Source organism: Ammodytes marinus (assembly GCF_949987685.1).
Source record: "Ammodytes marinus genome assembly, chromosome: 5".
Classification (NCBI taxonomy): Eukaryota; Metazoa; Chordata; class Actinopteri; order Uranoscopiformes; family Ammodytidae; genus Ammodytes; species Ammodytes marinus.
The window spans coordinates 12,947,926-12,973,276 of record NC_137234.1 but is presented as its reverse complement, the minus strand read 5'-3'; the positions used below and the strand labels follow the sequence as shown (position 1 = coordinate 12,973,276).

At 40.0% G+C, this 25,351-nt stretch overlaps 2 protein-coding genes across 6 annotated transcripts in view; one reads left to right on the top strand and one right to left on the bottom strand.

Moving 5' to 3' along the window:
• tjp1b (tight junction protein 1b) overlaps nucleotides 1-5,123 on the top strand; it is a 36,839-nt gene extending 31,716 nt beyond the window's left edge. For 3 of the 5 annotated variants that reach the window (XM_080028266.1, XM_080028268.1, XM_080028265.1), the window contains 3 exons: nucleotides 161-378; nucleotides 1,360-1,464; nucleotides 3,362-5,123. In XM_080028266.1, the coding sequence (XP_079884392.1) occupies nucleotides 161-378; nucleotides 1,360-1,464; nucleotides 3,362-3,456 (418 nt within the window). In that variant the 3' untranslated portion in view covers nucleotides 3,457-5,123. The remainder of the gene's footprint in view (nucleotides 1-160; nucleotides 379-1,359; nucleotides 1,465-3,361) is intronic. The other 2 variants (XM_080028269.1, XM_080028267.1) reach the window with 1 other exon arrangement.
• Nucleotides 5,124-6,555: 1,432 nt separating this feature from the next.
• On the bottom strand, nucleotides 6,556-13,732 carry slc27a2 (solute carrier family 27 member 2). The gene is made up of 10 exons (XM_080027320.1): nucleotides 13,057-13,732; nucleotides 10,954-11,163; nucleotides 9,975-10,133; nucleotides 9,735-9,859; nucleotides 9,440-9,634; nucleotides 8,704-8,794; nucleotides 8,171-8,369; nucleotides 7,708-7,805; nucleotides 7,432-7,562; nucleotides 6,556-6,981 (listed from the first exon to the last, which is right to left on the bottom strand). The coding sequence occupies exons 1-10, from the start codon at nucleotides 13,532-13,534 to the stop codon at nucleotides 6,805-6,807; spliced, it is 1,863 nt and encodes a 620-aa protein (XP_079883446.1). The 5' UTR covers nucleotides 13,535-13,732; the 3' UTR covers nucleotides 6,556-6,804.
• Nucleotides 13,733-25,351: the final 11,619 nt, after the last annotated feature.

Here is a 25,351-nt window from a genome sequence, read left to right as displayed (position 1 = left end):
GCAAGCAAGAAGTTCTCTGAGGGTAATTAGTGAGCTGCCAAAGAGAGGGAGAGAGAGAGACTTGTTTGTTGCTCTGGTGTCCTCTGCTGTGCATTTACTCTCTGCCTACACACTGTTTTGAGCGATGATGCTGACTGACTTCCGTGAATCCGTCCCTCAGCCCCAGCACGCTGGAAGACGACGATGAGGACGAAGGGCACACGGTGGTGGCCACAGCCCGGGGAGTCTTCAACTGTAACGGAGGCGTGCTGAGCTCCATAGAGACAGGCGTCAGCATCATCATCCCCCAAGGTGCCATCCCCGAGAGCGTGGAGCAGGAGATCTACTTCAAGGTGTGTCGGGACAACAGCATCCTGCCCCCCCTCGACAAGGAGAAAGGTTGGTGCTTGACTTTCCTTTTATATCGTAAATATGTCAATTAACAACAAACAGTCGATGAATCTGAGAGGGAAAAAAACAGTTTTAAAAACCTGCAATGCTGATGTACTTAAGATAAAAAGTGACCACTGTGCAGAGATTGTAAGATTTAACGTCATATCTGTATTATTTGAATCAATTTCTATATATCAGGGTAAAGTCCCTTAAAGGTGGAGTCAGCGATTCTGGAGAACACTTGTTTTCAAAATCACTTCAGTAAAAATCGGTAAATATCTCCTCACGTTTAGCTTCCTGTCCCTACTGTGGGTGCACTGGAAAAAAAATCTGGTGTTCAGGCTCAGCCTAGGCTCTTTAAACTGACTGGTATGTTAACAAAGGGGCCCACTGTAGCAAGCAAAATGCCTGTTTGTGTTTACAGAGCATAGGCTGTGTATTGAAACCATATTTTTTTCCAGTGCACACACAGTATGGAGAGGTCGTGGATCGTGCAGCAGTATTCACTGTTTTTGACAAAGTGATTTTGAGAAAAGGCATTCTCCAGAATCGTTGACTCCATCTTTTTAAAGTACCTTTTATTGAGTAACTGTGCATTTGATCATATCTAAGAGTTTGTACACCTGTTCTCATGTGGTGTTGCTATACAATTTAAAAAAAAGCAAAGAGATAGAACAGGTAAATAAATAATATGCACGATATGCAGTTAGAAATCTGCTCTTAATATAAAATGACATCCGTGCCAGCAGTTATATTAAGAGGATTTCTTTTTTAAATTAACATTCAGTACCAAGGGAGTTTTGTAATTTAATTAACCTACCAAGTCAGTCAACATTTAATTCTCCTTCAGTATGAAAGCATTAGACTCCACTGTGCCCTTGTGTTTGGTGTTTGAGTAATGGATTATCCTGTGTGCTGGTGAATTCCTTCATGTTTTATTTGTGGAATTTTAAATCGTGTTGTGTGTGTGTGTGTGTGTCAATGCAGGAGAAACGCTGCTAAGTCCGCTGGTGATGTGTGGACCTCACGGACTCAAGTTCCTGAAGCCGGTGGAGCTGCGCTTACCTCACTGTGCGTCTATGACCCCTGATGGTTGGTCTTTTGCTCTAAAATCCTCCGACTCCTCGTCGGGTACGCTGTCCTCTCTCTGTCCTTTGGGGTCCGTGGGCTGGCTTGGCTGATTAGAGAGGAGAGTGTGTCGTTGTCTGATTCATTTTAATCAGCTCATCTTGTTTTCCCCATTCCCCTTCACTTCTTCTTCATGCATGTGCTCTTTAAGTTGTTTTGTTATGGGCATGATTCATATGGACTACACAGCCTCGCAACTTCTCCTAATGAATAAACGCTACAGGGCTGCTAGAGCTGAAACAACTTATTTGATCAATTCAAAGTCTGTCAAAGAAAAAAGTAAAATCTGGTAAAGAGATCATTTATTCTCCTTTTCAGAGCAAAACATACTTTTCAGCTTTCAAGCTTTCTCAATAGTTTTGCTTCTTGTCTTTTATATTATGTGATAGTAAACTGAGTAAACAAGTGTATTCTGACGTTCTGATAGACCAAACAATGAATCAGCAGATTCAACTGTGATAAAAAAGAATCATTAGTTGCAGCCTTCAATGCATTTTACATTAAATATTATAACTTTTTTTTTAAGTTGTTATGGGAATCATGACATTTATTTAATCTGTTGTAAATTCAGTTCACGTTTCAGGGACAAGCATAACAGTAACTATAAAAATGTATACTTCCTTTCAGAGAATGCACGTTCATGATTGGTTAGTATCATGACATGACTTTATTTGAGGAGACAGAAGTCCAACAGATAACGTCTGTTGATCTTGGACTCTCTATTGGGTAGACCTCTAGTGATTCTGTTAGCTTTAAGAGATAACTTTTACAACACCGTCTGACTGAATTGACAGAATTAATATCAAAGAAGCACAACCCCAAATAACGCCGTTTTAAAAATTCCACAAATTCTTCTTTTATGCCAAAACCTAGTGCCTACATTACCCACAATGACACGCAGCAACTCACAGTTGAGTCAGAGATTTGGATGGTTATGTTGTTAAAAGTGATTGTAGCCTCGGGCCACAAGCTTCATAAACTTAAACAAGACAGTTGGGTCATGTAGCAATATGTGGATGGTTGCATCTGACCCCCAAAAACAGTCACAGGTGTCTATTTTTATTTTTTTTTATATATATAACTTTTTTATACAAAACAAAATGAAAAGCATGGAAATACAATAAACAAAAATTATGTTTTCACAAAAAAAACAAAAAAAAAAATTATCTGTGTTGTTGAGATATGCCTGAAAAGGAGCAGGAAGAAGTATACACTTATTTAATCCTACCCCTTGCCTTAAAAAAATCAAAAATCAAAATATTTATTAAATTAAAAAAATCAAAATAAAATAAAATAAAAATAATAATTATATTCGCTTCTCTTATACATATATTCTCTGTACTATTGGCGATACTATATTTGCCATTTACATACAACTTAATATACTATAAATCTTTTATATTTTATATATTTATACAATGCATACATCTATATTTATATTTATAAACATAGATATATGCATTGTATAAATGCATATATGAGATGCATGACATGCATTGTCTATATTGTGCTTTCTGAGAGGCTGGCCAGACGCATGGCTCTGAAATGCCGTTTTCCATGTAACTGGACTCCAGCTTTGGTGTAATATAAATTCATATATAAAGTAACTGCGAATTGAGATTCATTACAATTAAGGATCCATTAAGCCTTAACGAATCACATTAAGTCGCAGTGAGCGAGAGGATATTTTTTCATGCATTAACAATCATGACATTCAGCATATACAATCGCATGTTCTTATCGTGACTTATTTTATATCCATTTTGTTTGGAGCATCTTCCATGATTATTTTGTGTCCAATATTCTGAAGAGTAGGAGACGTGCTCTAGCAGCTGACATCATGTATCTTATGTCCCCATAGGTGATCCCAAAACCTGGCAGAACAAATCTCTCCCTGGAGACCCAAACTACCTGGTGGGTGCAAACTGTGTGTCTGTGCTCATTGACCACTTCTGAAGAGGGCGACAGCTGGCCTGTTACTGAATGTGATAAATGGGGGGACCTCCATCGCCCCTGCCATGCTTCCTCCACCGTGGCGGGGTGCACGATGCTCGGTGAAGAAATAACATGACACTCTCACGTTGTTTACTGTGCCCAAGATAATAAAAAAAAAGAAAAAGAAGAGGAAAAAAAACCCACACACAAGGAGAGTCGGAGGAGTCCAGCTACCCCAAGGCTGCACTCTTTCTTTTTTCTTTCTTTTTTTTCTGGTGCTTTCCCAAGGCTTGCAAAAAATGAAAAAATTAAAACAAGTTATTTAAACTAAGGAACTGGAGTTGGAATGCATGACCAGTGCCACAGACTGAATAATCTCATTTTGACATTTGTAGCAAATTTTTGTAAAAGGTCAGAACACTGCAAGAAAAAGGAGAATTTTGGAATCTTGTTTAATATTGCAATGGGATTTTTGCGTACTGTAAAAAAAAATTACTTAAAAAAATAAAAAACTCACAAACAGCAAAGTTGGTATATGCAAAACTTTTGTTTGTGAGTTCTGTGGTCATGCGTTTCACTCATGAAGGATCTCTGAAGGACTTACTGAGAAATGCTGAGCCCAACTCATGAAGGAAGACGTAAAGATGAAAACATAAAAAGAATGAAGGTTAAGTATTAGTACGAGACGCCCGTTTGTTCTGACCGGGCTCTCTCTCTCTCTCTCTCTTTAAAACTGATGTTTTGTAGCAATGTTTTACCGTAGATAAATATACTGACTTGATTTTACAAACTCCTGCTGTCTAGAGATCTATGCATGTGCTATGACTCAGGTCCAGAAGCCTGCTATTACTAAGTTCAACACATGAAAATCCCATCGTACACTGCAAGCAGTGATGCCTTATCTGCATATTAACTTTTCAGTGAAACTTTAAAACATCGGATTCTTCAGTTATAGCGATCACTACGGAAGAAAAAAGTTGTCTCTGCATTTTCTCATAAACGGTGAACTTGGATTTAGCACACGAGAATAATTGAGGCTGATGAAAAGGTATGCTTTCTTTTACTGCTATGCATATGGAGTTCTGAGGAAATACAAAAAAAGCTAGAAGATGTTTAAATTGTGGCTGTACATATTGCTAGTATATGGCCTTGGTTCTCTGTAAATGAACTTTTGTACATCTTTGTTATTTTGTATAAAAGAGAAAATGTTTGTTTAAAAAAGAGAAAGCGGTTACATTGTTTATGTTTGTATTCTGGTTATACCCCTGAGCCTTGGAACTGACATAAGCAGTAATAAGTCCGACTTTTCTACCAACATATACACAACACTACTTAAGGCATTTTTAACAGTCAGAAAAACTTTTTATTCTTATTTACAAAATAGAGAAGTGCTTGGTTAAAATGATTTTAAAAGATGTACTGGAGGGGGTCTGCTGTGAAGAGTGGTCCCTTCCTTTATTTGTGATACTGGATGCTGTATTGTGTGCCCTGAAATGTATTTTTGTACTAATAGACAATTTATTATGGCACATCAGTACTATTTTCTTTTGATATAACACCGCTTCAACCCCAACACTAGTTTATTTTCCCGTGTGGCTGACATTATTTTTTATTTATTTGGATTTTTGTTTTCCTTTTTTTTAATTTCAACTGTTTTTATTTATTTTCTTTGCAACACATTTCTAAGTATACCACTGTATTAATAAATAAATTTCATTTTTAAAGTAACTGCTCTTAGTGTGCTGTGTTTTGTAAACTTCCAGATGTTGCATATGAACACACCCAGGCTGTTTCTGACCGGAGAGCACAAACGATTCCTCTGTGGGTTGAAGGTTGGCTGTTGTGTTCAGTATGCAATGCCTAGAAAGTGTTCTGTCTTTCACAGCTGCTGCTCAATTTATTCCACATGTAAAACCATCAGGAAACCGAGCTATCAAGTGGATTTCTCTACCCACACAAATGCAAATCCAGTCTTTATTATTTAAAGATTAACAGAGTTTGTGACATGCATCCTGTTGGTTTGCTTCCCACAAAAACAAGTTTCTCTTAATGTAAATTAATTTCCTCATCTTGCCCTTCTGGTTCTCTTCTTTTCATTGAGAAGTTTGTTCCTTTTTTTCCCCTGAAAGATCCCATCCGGATAACACTCAACAGTTGCCAGTTTATAAGGTACACTTAGCTAAAACTTATGCAGTGGAATTATACAGCAGTCCTGTCAGTGTTGTGCAATGTTATTTAACAGCACCACAAAATGTAGCTTACAAATTGACCAAACAGGTAAATCATCTCCTTTAAATAATTTCAGCCAAAAAACTCACTTTATAAAAACATAATGTGTGTAAGATTTATCCCAGGACTTTATTAGTTAACTGCATTAGGATAACGCTTAACCAGTCTTAAAAAAAAAAAAAAAAACTGTTTAGCTGCCAAGGTACAAATGTGTGGTAATCACTTTCACAACGTTTCCCTCCAAATCTTAAATCTGTAAATATTTATTTTATTTTAAAAGTTAACGAGACAAGATGTCTTTCGCTTCACTGAAGGGTCTATTCTCGGTTAATGTGAGCTGGAGATTTTAGGTTTCCACTGCCCACCTGTGTTAGTTGCGTGTTGAACCATGACCGGCTCAAAACCCAGTCGTTCATATGTACACAGTATACACGTGTAAAACTAACCTGAAAGTGAAAACAGCCTCCTACTGTAATATCTGTCTTTCACTGTGTAGAGTTAAACCTTGGCCCAAGAAACAATAAGAAATGTATGAACTTTCTCTTGTTTTTCTGAAAACATGATTTCGACATATTTTCGGGCCGTGCACGTCACGTGACTTATAGCTTGTGTTACAAAGTCTCAGTATCATTTCATGCCAAAGGTATTGGTCAATCAATCCCACCAGCCAGAAGATTGCTCTGTCCACATGGTTTTCAGAGCAGATTATAGAGGCCTGTGGATTAACAACAGGTCACTTTGGGGGGCAGAGTAGCAAAAACAATCCTTCAATAAGTTACATTTGATGTAATAAGTTAAAGATGCAGTCAAGCAGTATTTGCTATTAACACAGACAAACTGATAACACATTTTGGTTTTAGATGATGGTCAGCAGAAATTTAGAGAACCAGATAATAAAAAGAAGACTTTAATTATTACAATTACAACAGTGGCAGTAAGACATACCTGTAGCTTACTGTCAGAATGATCTAATTAATTTACAAAAACTGTAGAGATTCACAGTAACTGTGTTAATACAAAAAAGCTGGTCTGTAAACACAATGAAATGTTTCAAGTGTCCCCTGAGATTAGTTCAATGTTAAAAAGATCCATGAATGAACGGCTACTTTTGTGAAATGGATCACCGACTGCTTTTCCACGTTAAAGTTTGATTTCCCTGGAAGCGATAGCTTTGTAGATTTCCTCACTCAGGGGAACATACGTCTTTTTCTCGGGATCTAAAAAGTACAACGGATCCTCGATGTGAGCTGGGTCAAAACCCTCCTCCACCAACCTCACTTTCTTCATCTTGAATGTCCCCGTCAGCTCCAGGCAGGGCTGCAAAAAAACACAAAGAATTTCAGAAATAACACGCTGTGTTACACAGTTTCTTCATCAGTGTCCTTCAGTGTTTCCTGAAGGACACTTGGGGGCTTGGAACCCCGGGCTTCTGTGACAAGGACTTAAGTCGTATGGAATGCACTCTACCAAGTGAGCTACCAAGGTTTTTTAACACCACAGCATTCCTTCATCATGGCCTTGTGTTAACTCTGAAAAGATCCCAGTCAGTTCTAGATACACAGATTTTTAATGTGGAGGTTTAATGTTAGATATCAGATAAGTCATCGGTGCGATATCTTCATTTAGTGATTAAATCAAACTGAAATGGTAAAAACTCTGTCATCACACCGAGGTAGTGTATTACATGAAAACTTCAGAACATTGTTTTTAGTTGTGTCAAAAAATACAACAAGGCTGCATGAAATAAGATTTTTTATTTTTTTTTACCTGAATCCTGATGAATCGTGGTCTGGCGTAAGTTGGGAGGTAGCTCACAACCTGCTTGTAAGCGTCCGAACAGTCAAACTCGTGGTCTTCTTTCAACGTGACAGCTGACATCCCGATCCTCCCCTCATGACCTTATCAGACATTCCAATTCAATACATGCAGTATAGATTTTTTTTAAAGGCACATTTGTATTCATCTTTTTCCTCTGTACTGTAAGATTTGTATGAATTGGGTATAACATTTCGTCTGGACTATTTCTGAAATCAGTGTTTTTACCTTCAACTTTAACGCCATAGACGTTTGCCTCCAAAATTCCATGAGCGTTCGTGAGAACGTCTGCAACCTCCGAGGTGGCGACGTTCTCTCCTTTCCATCTGGAACAACGGAGAGAAAAGGACAAAACTCAAGCCAAACAGCTTACTGATCAGCACCAAATTCAAGAAGAAAAACTGGAAAGATACCTTGATGAGTTTGGAAAGAACTGAGCTTCATGATGTATAAATTAAAGCCGACCATAATTAGAAATTATGACGTTTAACTGATATTTGCATTAAATATGACATTATATATATATAAATTCTGATCCATCCATACCCAAATTGTGCATCAGAATTTAGCACAGCATCCATTTAATAAAACTAATAAGCTATTGAAAAAACGTATTCTAATAAACCCGATTGTAATTTTCGGATGAATGATTTAGACAAGAATTAGAAATGCAAAAGCCGTCACATCTTGCCTGAAAGTGTCACCGACTCGATCCTGAAAGTACACAAAGCTGTTTTCATCAAACCGAAGCAGATCTCCGGTGTTGAAGTACAAGTCTCCTTTCTTTAACACATTGCAGAGCCTCTTCTTCTCAGTCTGTTGCTTGTTGCCAGCGTAGCCAACAAAGGGAGACCTCTGGGTAATCCTTCCCACCAAAAGTCCTGTCTCACCTGACAGAAAAATACATGAAAAATGTTCATCACAGTCTCCCCTTCGACCCTTAGTGGAAACATACAGCTGCTGGGTTTGTCCGACCAAGAACCCAAAGCCCAAACGTATTAAATTTACGAAGATTATAAAGAGAGAAAAGCAGCACATTTTCACATTTCAAAAGCTGGAAGCATTTAGCATTTGGTGTCTTTTCTTGATAAAAGACTAACAATAACTTGATCGTCAACATTGTTGATGTACCGAATAGTTTCAGCTGTGAAGACAACAAATGCCGTACTGCTGCTCTCGTTTCAAAGAAAGACAAATAGATTTCCACCGCTAACATGGACTCACCTCTGGCTGCCTCAATACACAGACCCTCAGCGTTCCTGACAGGCTCCTCCTTCTCAATGTCAAACTTGATCAATGTGTAGGGGAAGAAAAACTGTAGAGAAAAATGGAATCAATTAAAAGGTAAAATGTTTTTTAATATACTTCAACAATCTACGGTTGATGAGGATTTGCTTTTTGGTTTAACAAGACCAAGAGTCTGCAGCCACACAACATGGAATGTTTGGCTAGTATGTTTACCATCTTGACAATATTAGTTAAGTGTGTTAACATGCTAACATCCATTCGCTAGGTAGCACACAAAAAAGAACAATTGCTGCGGATGAGAATGTCATTTGTCATTTTTTCATAAGCCAAAGTTTTGACAAATTTGGACTTCATGGTGGTGCCACAAGGATCCATCACAATTACAATGCATCCACAAGGGAAACCTGAATGTACCAAATTGATTTCATGACAATCTGTACATAAATTATTGAGACATTTTACTAAAAAAAAAGAGTTTAACATCGTGGCAGTGCTAAAGGCAAAGTCAGGGGATCACCAAAGACATTAGAATTGATCATCTAGAAACCAGTAAGGTCTCAACTAAATTTCATGACAATCCATCCAGTAGTTGGATAAGGATAGTTCACTTCTGGACCAAACTGGTCTGGACTGAGCGACCGACCCAACCACCCTGTAATCAGTGCTGATGCTGGTATGGCTTAAAACCCCTGTCCCTCTGGTTAGAGCTCACCCTGTGGACAAAGTTGAGTCGCCCCACTACTCCGACCTTGGACGTGTAATTGATGAAGCCGATGTTTCCCTCGGTGGCAGCGTACAACTCTCTGACCTTAATGTCCCCGAAGCGATTCAGAAACTCAGACCAAACTTCAGTTCGGACCCCGTTGCCGATGGCGATCTTCACTTTGTGGTTCTTCTCGTTGATTTTCTGCAAAGAGTGAGAGGGAGTGCAAAGCGTCACTTCTACCTCAAGAACAATACTGTTATTTGCATAACCAGAAGTTGGTCCGGATTCTTTTTTTCTCTACCCTGGGCGTGTTGCAGAGGTACCGAAGGGTTTCACCAATGTACTGCATCACTGTCACATTGTACTTCCTGCAGTCTTCCCAGAAATGAGTGACGGAGAACTTCCTCCTCAGGAAAATGGTTGCACCTGCAAAATGATCATGTTGTAGAATTATTATCTCAGTGTAAGACACATTCCCTACAGTTCAAACTAGGGGTGTAAATGCTCTAGTTCCATTTTTGATTAGGATTATTATAATTACCCCTCTCGATGGCTCCACTCATCCCGATGAGGAAGCCTGCACTGTGATAGAGAGGCAGATTGATGTAGAAGACATCCTCTGACGTGATTCCACATGCCGCCTGGATGAAGGAGGCCGCCCAGACCCGCTCATGGGTGACAACGGCTGCTTTGGGCAAACCTTCCAAGTTCAAAGAATAATAAATCATTACAGGTATTTCATACGACGTGCAGTTACATGCAGTTTTTTTCCTACTGTAGAAACATGGCGGTGTAACATGGCACATAAATGGTTCATTCTAATGTCATTTTTTTTTAACTTTTATTTTCAAGCGATTATGTATTAGTTAAAAACATAATTATCAATATTATATTCCATTTCTGCCAAGTCTGTTCTGAAAAACACAAACAACACACTTGTGTATGAAATATCACAATACAAGAGTGGAACAGCAGAGAGCAGACTAAATGTCCCTGAAAATCTCATATACGTATGTGAACATTTCAAGGAGTCCCACTGAATAAAATCCGTTCTTCTTCCATTCAATCCATATCTGTTCCCTTGTAAAATACGGAAAATGAAAAAAACAAAAACAAATTTGATTTAAAATGTTAATGTTTATTTATTATTGGGCTGTTTTAATAAATATGTATTAAATAAGACGAACAGTAAATGTAAGAATTTTTTTTTTTAAATTGTTTAACTTGTTTTTTGAATATCCTTTAGAGAAAGGAAAATCAAATGACCAAAAGATACACTGGGTGAAAAATCGAATGTCTAGCCTCTATATCATATACTGTAAATGCAGTGGATGGAATATGACTGACATCTCTACGTATACTCTAATGCAATTCAGTTCAACAACAATTAAACAGCATTAGATTTAGTCTGTTGTATCTAATAAACATCGGACTGAATGTACTTCTCATGGCTGTCTGTGTAGACTTTAACTTTCCATTGGTCACATTGTCTTTCAGAGGAGTTTTCCTGGCTTAGTTACCTGTAGTGCCTGACGTGTAGATGTACAAAGCAGTGCTTCTGATGTGGATATTGGCTCTGAGGTCTGGGGACAGTGGCTGGTCTGAGGCCTGGTTGATCTTGTCAGACAGAGTGTTGATGCCTGGGATGTTGCAGGTCTCAGACAAGAGGTACACACTGATGCCCTGCTCTCTCAGTGTGGGTAAAACCTCCTCCAACGCGCCCTGCAGCTCTGCAAAACACAGAGCAGCATTCAGCCCCACACACAATATAGTCAGAGCGCTGTGTTGTTGCGCAATGCAGCACATGTAGGGGGGCCTATATCACGTTGCCAGTAGGAACGAGCACATGGTGCATGCAGCTCAGCCCCAAATGTATGCATTTCTCAGGACTGGAACTATACTCGATCACCATTATGAGAGCAGCAAGCCAGGGAGAAACAATTGTTTCGTGAGCGATGCTACCTTAAAGATACTGAATATTGACTGAAACCAAGTGCGGGGAAAGAAAGGGGTTCAACTCTTGTTCCTAAACAAATTTGCTTAACTTTAAGATGTAGACATCATTTGACTAAATTTACTTTCCGGTCCATTTTGGTCGTAACCAATCGAACAGAGGAGCAGTAAAATAGATCTTGTGTTGTCATTGCGGTGTTATCTAAGTCAGTCTAAACACAAGTTGGAATTAAAGGTGCACTTTAAAGGTGCACTATGTAACTTTGAGTGTGTCAGATAAGTGAACATTTTCTAAGGTATGTTCTCATAACTGAATAAATTAACTTTCCTAGAAGTGATCCCTGGAACATTGTTTGAAGTTAGAAAGCTTCCTGAAAAGTTACTGTTTCACAAGTTGTTGTTTACAGCAGTAGGGCCCACAGTTTGGTTTACAAACATATTCTAGTTTTACGTTTGGGGTTCCAGGTTCCTCAAAATAATTTAGTTTTGATTTATGGTGATAGAATTTTTCAATACAAAGAATTACATGTAGAGTTAATATGTTTTGTAAACTAGCTGCAGGCTCTGCAAATGTAAACAAATCCCCCTCACCTGAAATTGCATATTGCACCTTTAATCTTTTTGGTTTATCAGGTGATCATTTAACAAAAAAATCAGCTGTTGTCTTTCCTTATAACCAAACTGTTACGACATGTTTATATCAAGTTAAGTGACATAAAATATTACCATTATCTGTTTAAAAAAATATCCTTTCTGCCCACACTTCTTACATCTTACATCAACTAAAACATCAAATGTTTAGCAGAGAAAACGGGAAGTACGGTAGTCATTTGGGCAAAAGTTTATTTTGGTGAGCCCCCATCTCAGGTCACTTCAACCCTGATAGTGATGCATCGTGTTCTTAGCTTATCAAATGTTTGTATGCTATTTTGCATGTCAATAGCTGCATGGTAAATACAGCTGTCATAGGATGAGGTTCCATCCAGGTATTGTCTGAAATGAGTTTATATTATTCGCATAATGTACTTAATGTATCAAAAGTAAAAGTTCACAATGTTATTTAATAGGGGCATAACCAGATTGTGAACTCTGATGAATTAAAGTGTAAAGCAGAAATTTAGTGTTGTAGCTGATCCAAGTCGAGCCTGGAGTTGGTCATTTAAGTCCAGTGGATCTCTTGGGGTCAGGCCCCCTTTAAAGGGTCACTAGATATATCCGAGGAAGCCGTGACATTAGGTTGTTTTGAGTGAAATATTGGATAGCCTACTCTGACCTCTTTGTGTCTAGAATGGTTATTTAAACTGAAAACCATGTGGAAAGTTTAGATGGAAAATGTCACAGTTGCTTTGTATGGAGTCACTGCTGGTTCAACCTTCAACAATAAGTTGTGTTCTATAAACTCCTAAAATAAAACCAAAGCACTTTACAACACCCAAACTAAGTGCCAACAAAGTGTCAGCTATTTGACTAGATGGATTTTCCACTACTGGTAGTTGCCAAACTGGAAAATGTGAGCTCATCAACGTTGGATACTTGAGAGGGAGCAACAGGCGTGCTTTTGGAGTAGAAATGGTTTGAAGGAAACCATAAGTGCAGAGACTTAAAGACCCCTGCCCCCCACTACTATGTGCGCCTGGTGGATTTAGGAACGTGTTATAACTATAACTAACCCGGAGAGGCGATGATCACTTTAGCCCCGCAGCAAGAGAAACAGTGCAGCAGAGATTTGGACCTGATGTTGTAGTTGAGCAGAGCAGCCGGACAGCCCAGCTTGGCCAAACCGAGCCAAGTCCACACGTACGCGGGCTCGTTGGCCATAAACAGGGCGACCGCATCCCCCTCCTTCAGCTGGGCATCAGCCTGTAGAGCCCGGGCCACCTTGTTGCTCTGTGTGTCCACTTCGCCATAAGTGTATTGTTTCCCTTCGAAGTGCACAAAAATCTTGCTGGGGTCCCTCTTCACCGCGTCCAAGAAGCAGTCCAAGATGCTGTAAAACGGTTTGACTTTCTTGTATCGGACGAGCCGCACGCCAAGTTTGATGCTCCTGAATATGTACGCGCAGTCTTCGCCCAAGTAAGGAAAAAATGTCTTTAGGAATGAGAAGGACAGGACAGCCAGTCCGGCTAATACGGTGAACCAGATGTACATTTTTGCAGAGCGCGCTACGCTGGACGCATCTGTCTGTCAGAGGGAAACACGGGGGCTAAATAAGTCAAGCTGCGAAATTTGTGACAAAGTTCACCCACTCGTCCCGGGGCGGTGCTCGGGCCCCGCGACCCCTCCTTCATTCCCAGAATGTTTCCGAGTTTCCAGATTTGCTGTGTTTCAACGTCAACTCTGGACTGATTTTGCACTTAGGCTATTTCTATCCAGAGGCATTATGCAATTCTCACTTTGCGTAATTCTGCGCAACCTGATTGTATTGCGCAAGAATTGGGTTGAAGATTTTTGAAATGTGAGAAAAGTGTAAAAAAAAACAATCTGACACAAACATGAAGGGAGGCGGTGCTTTTCACTTCCCCAAGATACGCACGCGACACCTCCAGGCTGCGACCGTTAACTGCAGTATATTTTCAGATAATTTTGTTTTTCCTTTTTTAAGGGCATTCTAACCCCGGCAGAAACAAGAACACTGGAATCCACACACGCAAATTAAAAACAAGTCATAGAAATCATCTCAGAAATAGAGACTGCAGATGGTAACCCTCCTCCAAAAAATCTGCAACCTGAGCACGTGGTGGGCGTGCACTTGTTAAACTGAATTGTAGGCCTATATGTCTCCTGCCTGATGGGTGGACCACGATGTACTTTTAAGTTACGCACACACACACACACACACACACACACACACACACACACACACACACACACACAGTCAAAAATAACACACAGGTTACACATTTTTGGCAAGCACATTCTGTTCAGTTTTTTATAGTACTTTCAATAGATTTATCTAAACGTAGCCTACTATCTATGGTATTGACACAAGGTTGCAGTTTGAATTCAACAGTATAGTCAAGTGTCCCATTAACCGGCGAGGGTAGCCTATTTCTTTTTTGCTCATGCTAGATACCCTAAGTGTGGAGCATACTATTTTTTTAAATGTAAATGATAATCCTCTAAATGTTAAAATATTGTTAGTATACATTGTCAATTACAATTAGTCAGAACCCATAGCTACATCTGTGACATGGGGGGCTTGTCAATAAGTGGTTGGATTGAGTAATTGAACAATTTGGAGGAATAGCACACAGGACAGGTTGGTAGTTAGTTTGGGAGCAGCTTCTTTTCATGGGGGGTATAGTATCTGAGTGCTTTTGATTTAAAGTTGTGTGATCTCCCTGGTTAGTTAGGGAGTGTGCCAGCTGGGCAGAGCAATCTGTCCTTCCATCGGTGCACTATTTGTTATTTTGCCTTTTTTATTTTCGATATCCTGGGTGGAGACTTGTCTCTGGTGGGGGCGAGAGCGTAACGCCTTGGCCACAGGGCTGAGGTTAACTGAGCTTGCTTTAAAAAAGCCTCGACCCCGGTATGCCGCAGAAGCCAGGTAGGTTTAGTTTGAAGTTAGGCAGGTACCAGGGGGCTTGCTTAGTTTATCAGTTGCACTTGGAGGCTTGCTCACTGTGCTCAGCAGTGATTAATTTCTAAAATTGTTAGAAACTGCTATTAAGTTTTTTTTTTTTTTGGTTATTTTGTTTCTTGGCGGTATGGCTTCTTTAGTAGAAGCATTTATTCAGTCGCCTTCTGAAACCTTGCTGGACAGCTGTACAAAGGACCAACTGTTGAAAATTGCTGATCATTTCAAAATTTAAATTGCAGCCACACGTCTGAAGGACACAATCAAACGTATCCTGAAGGCGACTTTGATGGAAGAAGGGGTTTTGGCTTCTGATGAAGGTAAGGGTTTACCAAGTACGATGGTTTCACCAGGGGGAGTCTCACCTTTGATCAACAAAAGGAACTGATGTTAATACAAATGGAACATGACAAAATGAGAATAGATAAAGAATTGGCTCTTGAAAAAACAAAAATGGATAAAGTGGCCCTTGAACGTACAAAAATGGATAAGCAGTTGGCGCTTGAAGCAATAAAACAAAAAACGGAGCATGCAAACCTGGACATTGAACAATGTAAACTAGATCTAGTTGGAGAAGGTAAAATGGCAGGTACTGATATAACTAGGTCTGCTGGTTCATCTAGAGTGGATTGTACTAAGAATCTCAGATTGCTGCCTAAATTTGATGAGGAAGACCCAGATACGTTTTTTTCCTTGTTTGAGTGTCTCGCTGATGCACAGGAGTGGCCTGATAGTGAATGTACGTTGTTACTTCAATGCGTGGTTAGAGGTAAAGCCCAAAAGGCATATGCAGCATTAACAGCAGAACAGCGCAAAGAGTATATAATTGTTAAAGAAGCCGTTTTAAAAGCTTATGAATTAGTTCCTGAAGCTTACAGGCAGCTCTTCAGAAATTGGAAAAAAGTGGAAAAGCAAACGCATGTGGATTTTGAAAGGGAGCTAGATATACATTTTGATCGGTGGTGTTCTGCATCCAGTGTTGTTTCCTTTGAAGAACTGCGTAACCTGGTTGTGCTGGAACAATTTAAGCAGTCTGTGTCTGATTTCATATCTACTTATATCAATGAGCAGTGGCGTGCACAGGTAGACCTGAAGTGGTGCTGAAGCACCTGCCCTTTTCCCCTGGCCCAATCAAGTGCCCTTTTGAAAAAAAAAAAAAAAAAAAAATCTGAAAGTTCTTTTTTTTTTTCTTTTTTTTTAAACAGTGTATGCGGCCCATGCCGACATTATCATCTATAAATGCTCAACGATTAAAAACGTTTGACAATAATGCCCCAATAAATATGCCCCCCTTCCTCCTCCTCCGCACACACTTCAACGTGAACGCGCAGAGTGGACACAAACGGAGGTGCGTTGCCGCAGCAGTTCACAGCTGCTGCTGCACACACACACCTACTCCGCGGCCTGCCCTGCCCCACCAGCGAGGTAACACATACATTGAATGGAGTCAAGAGTGTATTGTTTGCCCCCAAAGCCTCAGTTGCCAAGCTATAACTTGCATTTATCTGTCTCTGTTTTAAAGTAGCCTCTATTAGTCCAGGCAAAATAGCGTTTTTCATAGAATAAATTGTAAAAGAATTTTTTTCAGCTCAGATAATTTCTATGAGGTGTCCAGAACAACATACTAAAAGTCCTAAGAAATCCTAGTTGGGGAAATATGTTTAATTCTCATCAATCCGAGATGTGTGCCAATAAGGCGAGACACCAATAAATCCCAATGGGGCTATTTTTTTCCTTTAGTCCTATCAAAATGAAACTTTACACAATGAAAGTATCCATGAAAATTTAAATGTTTTGTATTACAAGTTTCTTTGAAAATTTATTTTAATATGCAAATGAGCTATACACTAATCGTACACGCCCAAAATAAACCCAAATAGGCTTAATTTTTTCCTTTACTCATACCACAATAAAACTTTACATAGTAGAAGTATACTTGAAAAGTAAAACATTTTGTATTACAAGTTTCTTTTTAAATGAATTTGAATATGCACATGAGCTCCACACTTATTGAATATCCAATCATCCTACTGCCAATGGGTGATGGCGATGCTGCTTTTAGACTGGCCTCTAACCTGAAAAACTGCCTGGCTTACTTATAACAGGTGCCTCTCATGAATTAGATCCCCCCCCCCCCCCCCCTAGCTAGTGTCATTTTTTACTTTTTTCAGTGCCATTCCCTTTCCTATGCCAAATAGACGAGATGTAGAATCACAGCCTGAAATGGCATGGAGAAAGAGGAGATTGTCACACACCTTGGGACCAATTAACTCGCCTTTTGGAATTTTATTTATTTTGACTATCATTAATTAATTTTTATCAATACCAGTATTTTTTATATGAAATAACAGATTTTTGTTGATCAATTCCACATTTTTCTTTACCTGAAATCAATTGTTAAAACTGATAAAAAATAAATTATTTGACAACTTTTGTATGTGCAAAAGTTTGTGAACCCTGAGCTGCATTGCTTAAATGGAGCAGGTAAACACAATCAGGTGGGCCAAATTGAGTGATGAAATGGACCAATGTAATGAGAGATCTTTAGGGAAGTAATTGGGCGGCACCAGATAAAACAGAGATAAAACCAGGTCAGTTTAGGCTCACCAAAGTGAACCCATACAGATCAGACTTGCCAAAAGGGAAAGACAATCTCAGAGGATCTCAGGAAGAGAGATGTGATATTGCACATTTGTCTGGGGACAGCTATACATTAATTTATTTGGTTCTTGTACCATAAACAGCTTGTGTGCATTCAGATCAGTATGATGCAACAAGAGTACTAACAAGTCTGTGTCATCACCTACTGAGACTGTGTCTTTTGTTCTGGCAGAGGCAATGGCAGTTTGGACAATGAGCACATCTGCATCGTGCTTTGCATGGTTTGTGATACACCATTTTTTGTCTTTGTCTTTGAAAATGAATTGTAATATGCAAATGAGCTATGCACTAATCAAATATAGGCTACCCAAAATATATCTGCATAGGCTTCATTTTAACCTTTACTCCTACCACATTAAAACTTTACACAATGAAAGTCTACATGAAAAGTAAAACATTTGTATTAGAAGTTAACTTATAATGGTCAAGGCTTTCCAGAAGGGGTTGGTCGAACGTCAGAACAGGGGTCACATCATACTGCAGAGCTTGAGTTGCCACAAACCTCAATGTTGAGTATATGCAGGATTCATCACTGGGATCAAGATCAATCATTGGAAGTAATGTTACTGAAGCTCTCCCAGGGTGTTCATCTAGAAGATGCAGGATCTGCATCATACCAGACCATGATGGCCTTTGAGAGTGAAGGTGTAGGGATGTCTTCCACAAAACATCCAGCTGTGATGTTTTGTTATCTGCTGGCAACAGAGCCAGTGGCTGATACACAATAGGTTCACGTATAGGAGGAATCATAAAGTACTGAATGTGTATGCAACCAACCGCAGCAATATCTGCAGCAGTCACTTGGATCTTTAAAGGAAAAAATGAAGCCTATGCGGATATATTTTGGGTAGCCTATATTTGATTAGTGTATAGCTCATTTGCATATTAAAATTCATTTTCAAAGAAACTTGTAAGATAAAAATGGTGTATCACAAACCATGCAAAGCATGATGCAGATGTGCTCATTGTCCAAACTGCCATTGCCTCTGCCAGAACAAAAGACACAGTCTCAGTAGGTGATGACACAGACTTGTTAGTACTCTTGTTGCATCATGCTGATCTGAATGCACACGAGCTGTTTATGGCACAAGAACCAAAGAAAGCAACAAAAACAAGATGGATATGGTGCATAAAGTAGACAAAGGAGTTACTTGGTCCCAAGGTGTGTGACAATCTCCTCTTTCTCCATGCCATTTCAGGCTGTGATTCTACATCTCGTCTATTTGGCATAGGAAAGGGAATGGCACTAGCCTGGAACTCCAGACCTGCCACTAGGCGCTGGCAAATTAAATGTGCTGCGCCTGTTGGTCTGGGCACTCTCCATTGAAGCTCATTAAATATGTCAAGAAATCCTGAGCTGCGTTTTAATTGGTTCTATCTGATATGGGCGGGCCAGAGCCCTATGTATGGTGCTCTGGGGCCTCGACCCTTTACAATTTGGAAGACGGCACTCAAATCTTTCATTAGCAAGTAAGAGGAATGTTCTGTTTTGCCGACCGACCACGGCAAAAGTTCAATTTAACAGTTAACCCCACTGTTCGCTAAACGAACGGGGCTTAATACGTCACATTGTTCATTGCTCTGATTGGATGTAGTGCTATCAAATTGCGTGCAGTGGTATTTGAAGAGACAAATCTAATTCATGAGAGGCACCTGTTATACCCCTGGCAGGTAAGCCAGGCAGTTTTTCAGGTTAGAGGCCAGTCTAAAAGCAGCATTGCCATCACCCATTGGCAGTACGATGATTGGATATTCAATAAGTGTGGAGCTCATGTGCATATTCAAATTCATTTAAAAAGAAACTTGTAATACAAAATGTTTTACTTTTCAAGTATACTTTTACTATGTAAAGTTTTATTGTGGTATGAGTAAAGGAAAAAATTAAGCTTATTTGGGTTTATTTTGGGCGTGTACGATTAGTGTATAGCTCATTTGCATATTAAAATACATTTTCAAAGAAACTTGTAATACAAAACATTTAAATTTTCATGGATACTTTCATTGTGTAAAGTTTCATTTTGATAGGAGTAAAGGAAAAAAATAGCCCCATTGGGATTTATTGGTGTCTCGCCTTATTGGCACACATCTCGGATTGATGAGAATTAAACATGTTTCCCCAACTAGGATTTCTTAGGACTTTTAGTATGTTGTTCTGGACACCTCATAGAAATGATCTGAGCTGAAAAAAATTCTTTTACAATTTATTCTATTTTTGGCCCCAAAATGCCTTACTTTGCCTGGCCTATATCGTGCAGTGCCACACAGCTGAGCATAAATTAGCCGACTGTCCTGCTTAACAAGCTAGCCCAAAAAAAAAAAATAGATATGACGTGATGAACACAACTAATTTCGGCGGAGTTTGTCACTGGTACAGCATGTGAATCTATCAGTATGCTGAATATTTAGTGTTGTTTAGGTTTACTTTAGGCTATATAATTAACACATGCAGTAATTTATTTGCTAAATGACAAACAGGCAATTCCCAATTGCCTGCAGATAAAGTAGCCTTGTGCCTGGTTGTAATGTAACCAAGCAGTCTTATTTTATATGGTTGGTCTCTTTTTATTTACAAATTGCAGTATAATACCTAGAAAGGAGAGGTTAAAAAGGCAAAAGAAAGGGAGCTACAGCAGGCAGCCCAGGGGAGCAGCTCTCTGCTCTCCTGGATGAAAGCATCCACCAGCAGCAAGGAGGAAGATGAAGATGAAGGGTGAGAGTCAAGACCAGAGTCATGTTAACTGTCCATTCTAAAAGCCTGGTCTTAAAGGGGTAGTTCAGGATTTTGGACATAGGGCCTTATTCCCAAGTTAGCCTTGGTGTTCTTTATCATTGGAGACAGTTTTCAACACATTTAATTCAGTCCTTCTAGTTGCAGAGTGCGCTCGTGCTAAGCTAGCGCACGGCATCGGGGGGATATCTAGCCTGCAACTAAAACAGTCTTACCCACTCCACAGTACACCCGAGGCCAATCAATTATAACGCCAGACTATCGATGTAAATGTCTGTGTTGATAGAATAATTTTAGAAATAAAACCAACCTCGCATATTGCATTTTGAGGGACTTTATTCCTTGTAGGCTGCGGCAGCGGCGGACTAATACCTAGGTTACAGGCTCTATAATAGTTTGTTTACCTGCTGCTGCCCGTACCTGTACGAGCCGGAATACACTGATGAAGAATTGAGAGGGATGCTCAAAGGGCAGAAAGAGAAAGAGCGTCTGTAGAGACAGCCCCCGCTGGAGCTGCAGCAGAGAACCGGGACAGAATGACGGTAGACTGGTGGCAGTGCAGTTTCAGTTTCTGTCCCACGCTGCTCTGTTTACTTTCTGCTGTAGTGATTCGGTTACACAGCAAAGTAAAAGTCCGCTGCTGCTAAGAAAGTAGTCCCTCACAATGCGATAATTCATGCGATGCGAGGTTGGTTTTATTTCTAAAATTATTCTATCAACACAGACATTTACATCGATAGTCTGGCGTTATAATTGATTGGCCTCGGGTGTACTGTGGAGTGGGTAAGACTGTTTTAGTAGCAGGCTAGGTATTCCCCCGATGCCGTGCGCTAGCTTAGCACGAGCGCACTCTGCAACTAGAAGGACTGAATTAAATGTGTTGAAAACTGTCTCCAATGATAAAGAACACCAAGGCTAACTTGGGAATAAGGCCCTATGTCTAAAATCCTGAACTACCCCTTTAACTACGCCCATTCTTAAGCCTGGTCTTAACTACGCCCATTCTTAAGCCTGGTCTTAACTACGCCCATTCTTAAGCCTGGTCTTAACTACGCCCTACTTAGCAGTTACAACCAGGCTTAGTTAAGACCAGTTGGTGCCCAGGGCCTTTTAAAGCTCAGATTTTAATGTTGAACTGTTCCTCAAATGTTATTGAAATATCTTAAAAGCTGTCCACACATTTTATTTTAACTACGCAAAGTGGGTTGGTGGTACTAAATCATGAAGCTATATAAGCTAATTATATTATTTTGTCCCAACCACAAGTTATTTCTATGTTACCAGACTTGCAGTAATCTTGTATTTACCTTAGTAGGATATTATTAGTACGGAGATCAGGGGCCTAACGAAGACTTCAAAGAGATAATTCGGGATAAGGGATTATTTAAAAAAATCCGAAACTGACAGTTTTTTTTTTCAAACATGTATATTTTTTCTTTCTGTTTTTTGGTAATTCTGTGTCTCCAAATTATTCCAGAAAATAGTACTAAATAGCCCACATTGACACAGGTGATTTAGCCTTAGCTTTCTTCTCAAAGTGCACCTGATTGATGAATTTTACTTTAAAAGGTTAACATTTTTCTTCCGGGGGAGCATTCCCCCTGACACCCCTAGAAGGTCCAGGGTCCCAAACACAGTCTCCCAAATTCCTTTGAGAAACACTATGTGTGGCAGGCCGGGTATTAAAAGTCATTAGGCCTGGGGGGGATTTTGTACAAGTACCCTTAAAATGATTTGGTCATTCATCGATAGAATATATTGTGCGCTTTTTTTTGCAATGAGCACCTGCCCCCCAAAATGTCTGTGCACGCCACTGTCAATGAGCGAAAGGTTAAAACTCCTAAAGAAGCCGCTGTACTCACTGACAAATATGGTTTAACACACAAACGTATCTATGGGGAGCAAAGTCAACAGTTTGGACGCAAAGACAGCGGAGAGAAAGGTGAATCAGATTTCAGTCGGGGGTTCTTTAAAGAGGACCTATTATACTACTTTTCTGGTCTTAATTTCTTGTTTTACACTGCTATAGAGCAACCTGACACGAATCACATCACAAAAAACTATGTAGATTTTCGGGAAGCTCTTTCTCTTATTTTGGCGATCCAGCACATCCTGTCAACACTTGAGTGTGTGTGCTTCGGCAATCTCCGCTCCCTCCGCCTGTGCATCGGCCATCTCCGCTACCCTCCCCCCCCTCCTGCAAACCCCACTCCGTTGTGATTGGTTACCTTCCTTCCGAAACACTTTCAGTGGCGGGAAGCGCGAGCATGGACCTATAAGGGCGCGAGGCAGACGCGAACAGGGAAGTGACAGCATTACCATACATGGAAACATCCGCGTGGTCACATCACCAATTTTTATGCGACGTCACCAATTATGAAAGGGTAGACCGCTTTGAAGACGTGACTTCTCGACTGGCTAGAATAGTGTTTAGTGCTCTGCACAGACACCCCAGACGGTCAGCAGGGAATACGTCGAAATGCATGTAAGTCATTATTTGATAATTTAGTATGGTTAAGCATGACTATGAATCATCATAACAACGTTTATAGGTCATAAAAGTCAAAAAGCATCATAGGTCCTCTTTAAAGGTAGAGCTAGGCACAGTTGGGAACCATGATCCTATTACAACTTGTAATTATTGTCAGCGACAGGGGCACTGGAAGAAGGAGTGCCCTTTGTTAAAATCAAAAAAGGGTTTTAGTACAGGGCCTGTTCAATCCGTTGGGTTAGCTGTTCCGCTTAGTAGCTCCGAGCTAAGTACTGACAAAATTGTCCCTCCTTTTCAGATGAGTGCAGCTGACATTGCTTTAAGATTTGCTCCATTTATATCAGAAGGTTTTGTATCCTTAGTTGACAATAGCAAGAAGGTGCCTGTCAACATTTTTAGAGATTCTGGGGCTCTAACTAGCTTCATTAGGGAGTCAGCCTTACATTTTTCACCAGACTCTGAGACAGGAAGGTGTGTTCAAATCAGAGGAATGGATTTAAACACCATTGTTGTGCCTGTCCATACAGTGCATTTGTCCTGTGGTATGATACAGGGGGATGTAGAGGTGGTGTGTCCAGAATTGTCAATGAAAGGTGTTAATTATTCTGGGCAATGATTTGGCAGGAGCATGTATGTGGCCTGACGCTTCCACCTCTGCTGGGTTGTGTGTATTGTCTCCTGCTAAAGCGAGGTCTGAGGTACCTGAGCAGTCAGTGTGCAGTGACCCGTTCTCTCAGTGTGCTGCCAAGAGTTGACGTACAAAGATCTGATCTTGGGTCCGTTTCTCATGCATAATTGGTGAAGGACCAGATGGATGATCTTTCTTTAGTTGAACTATTTGATCGTGCTGTGCATTCTGGTAAGCTCGGAAACCTTTCTAGAGCTTATTTTCTCCATCATGGCCTGCTGATGAGAAGGTGGGTCCCTCATGGGAGAAATTTGGCTGGGGGGTCAGTGGGGAAGATTGTGCTTCCTGTGAAATATAGACAGCCAGTGATCAAAATGGTGCAGGTAGCTGGTCAAGGGGGATTGAGGAGAACATATGGGCGGGTCCTTCAGCACTTTTTCTGGCCTTGTATGAAACGGGTTATATCTACTTGTATAAAGACCTGGTAGCATTCGTTCCTGTGGTGTGTTCCCGTTCTGTAGGGTCTTAGTTGCTGGGTCTCGGGGATGCGGGAAAAAAATGTTTTTAGGACAAAGAGAGATATTTGTTCAACCGGTCAGTGGTTGGTCATGCCCGAGTATAAATTGTGTCTTAGGCTTGTTTTGTTTGTTTGGTAATGTAACTTATGTTGCACGTATCTAACTGTTGTTGTTTTGCAGGTTACGTGTTGAACCTCGTTTCTATGGAGGGGGGTGTGACAGCTCCTGGCACCTCCTGATTGGAAGGCTTCCAGGAGATGATTGCTAATTACCAACACCCATGCTGGCTGATCTCCTCAGCTATATAAACTGCAGGAATCAGCCACTTTGGTCTCCCTTCCTTGATGTATGGTTTGCTTTGGTTTGGCTTAGTTAGTTTTGCTTTGCACATACATAACACTCTTCACTCACACAGACACCGCACCCATTACTGATTACTGACATTCACGCACCACTTATTAGCTTACTTTAAACTTTGTTTAAATAAATTATTATTTGGTTAAACTTAATCTCTTGTGTGGTTTCCTCATTGTCATTCCCTTGAGCCAGGCTGTGACACATCTTCAACTCGCTTTGTCCCAGGAATAGTAAATATAAGACCTTGTGAAAGGTTCACTATCCAAGCTGCAAGTCGACTTGCAGCACTCAAACAAGCAGAGACTTGATTTGGACTTGACTGCCTATAGCATTTGACCGCAAATACTCACCCTGACCTGAGAATTCAAAGAGGACAACGCACACGTCTTTTATTTATAGGCTTTAGATATAATCTCAGATATTAAGTTATTGTAGTTTGATTTATTTATTTATGACTGTATACTTTATTGCTTTCTATCACTTTAATTATGTCCCTTATCTGTCAGTCACTGCTGTACCCGAGTCACAAGTTTTGTTCCATTCATGTGTTAACATATTATTGGAATAAACCTTCAACCTAGAACCTTGACTTTTTGTCCAGGCAAATGCCTGGACAATAGCAAGTTGACCTTGCAACGCCACAGACCCTGAATATTGAATTATTATTCAGACCCACTTCTTTGATCTCAGCTAGATACAAAAAGGAAAAAAATGGGTTTCTGTTGGATTCACTTGTAAAAAATAGTACATTTCTAGACCCACTTATGCAGCCGATCCAGGGTCGGCTCCAGGGGCAACACAAGCCCGGGTTCACCCTGCGCCCTTTCTTTCCCAGTAGCTGTTGGGTCATATTGCTTAAAAACAGTTTGCTGTGCTTCAAAAAGGGCTCAGATGAAGATTTATTTAAAAAGGTACATGAAGGGCATTGTTTTGCTGCTGTGTTTTTTTTCTATTTTATTTTTTTCAAACACATCACTGTTGAAAGCAGTCAGGTCATTATCTACT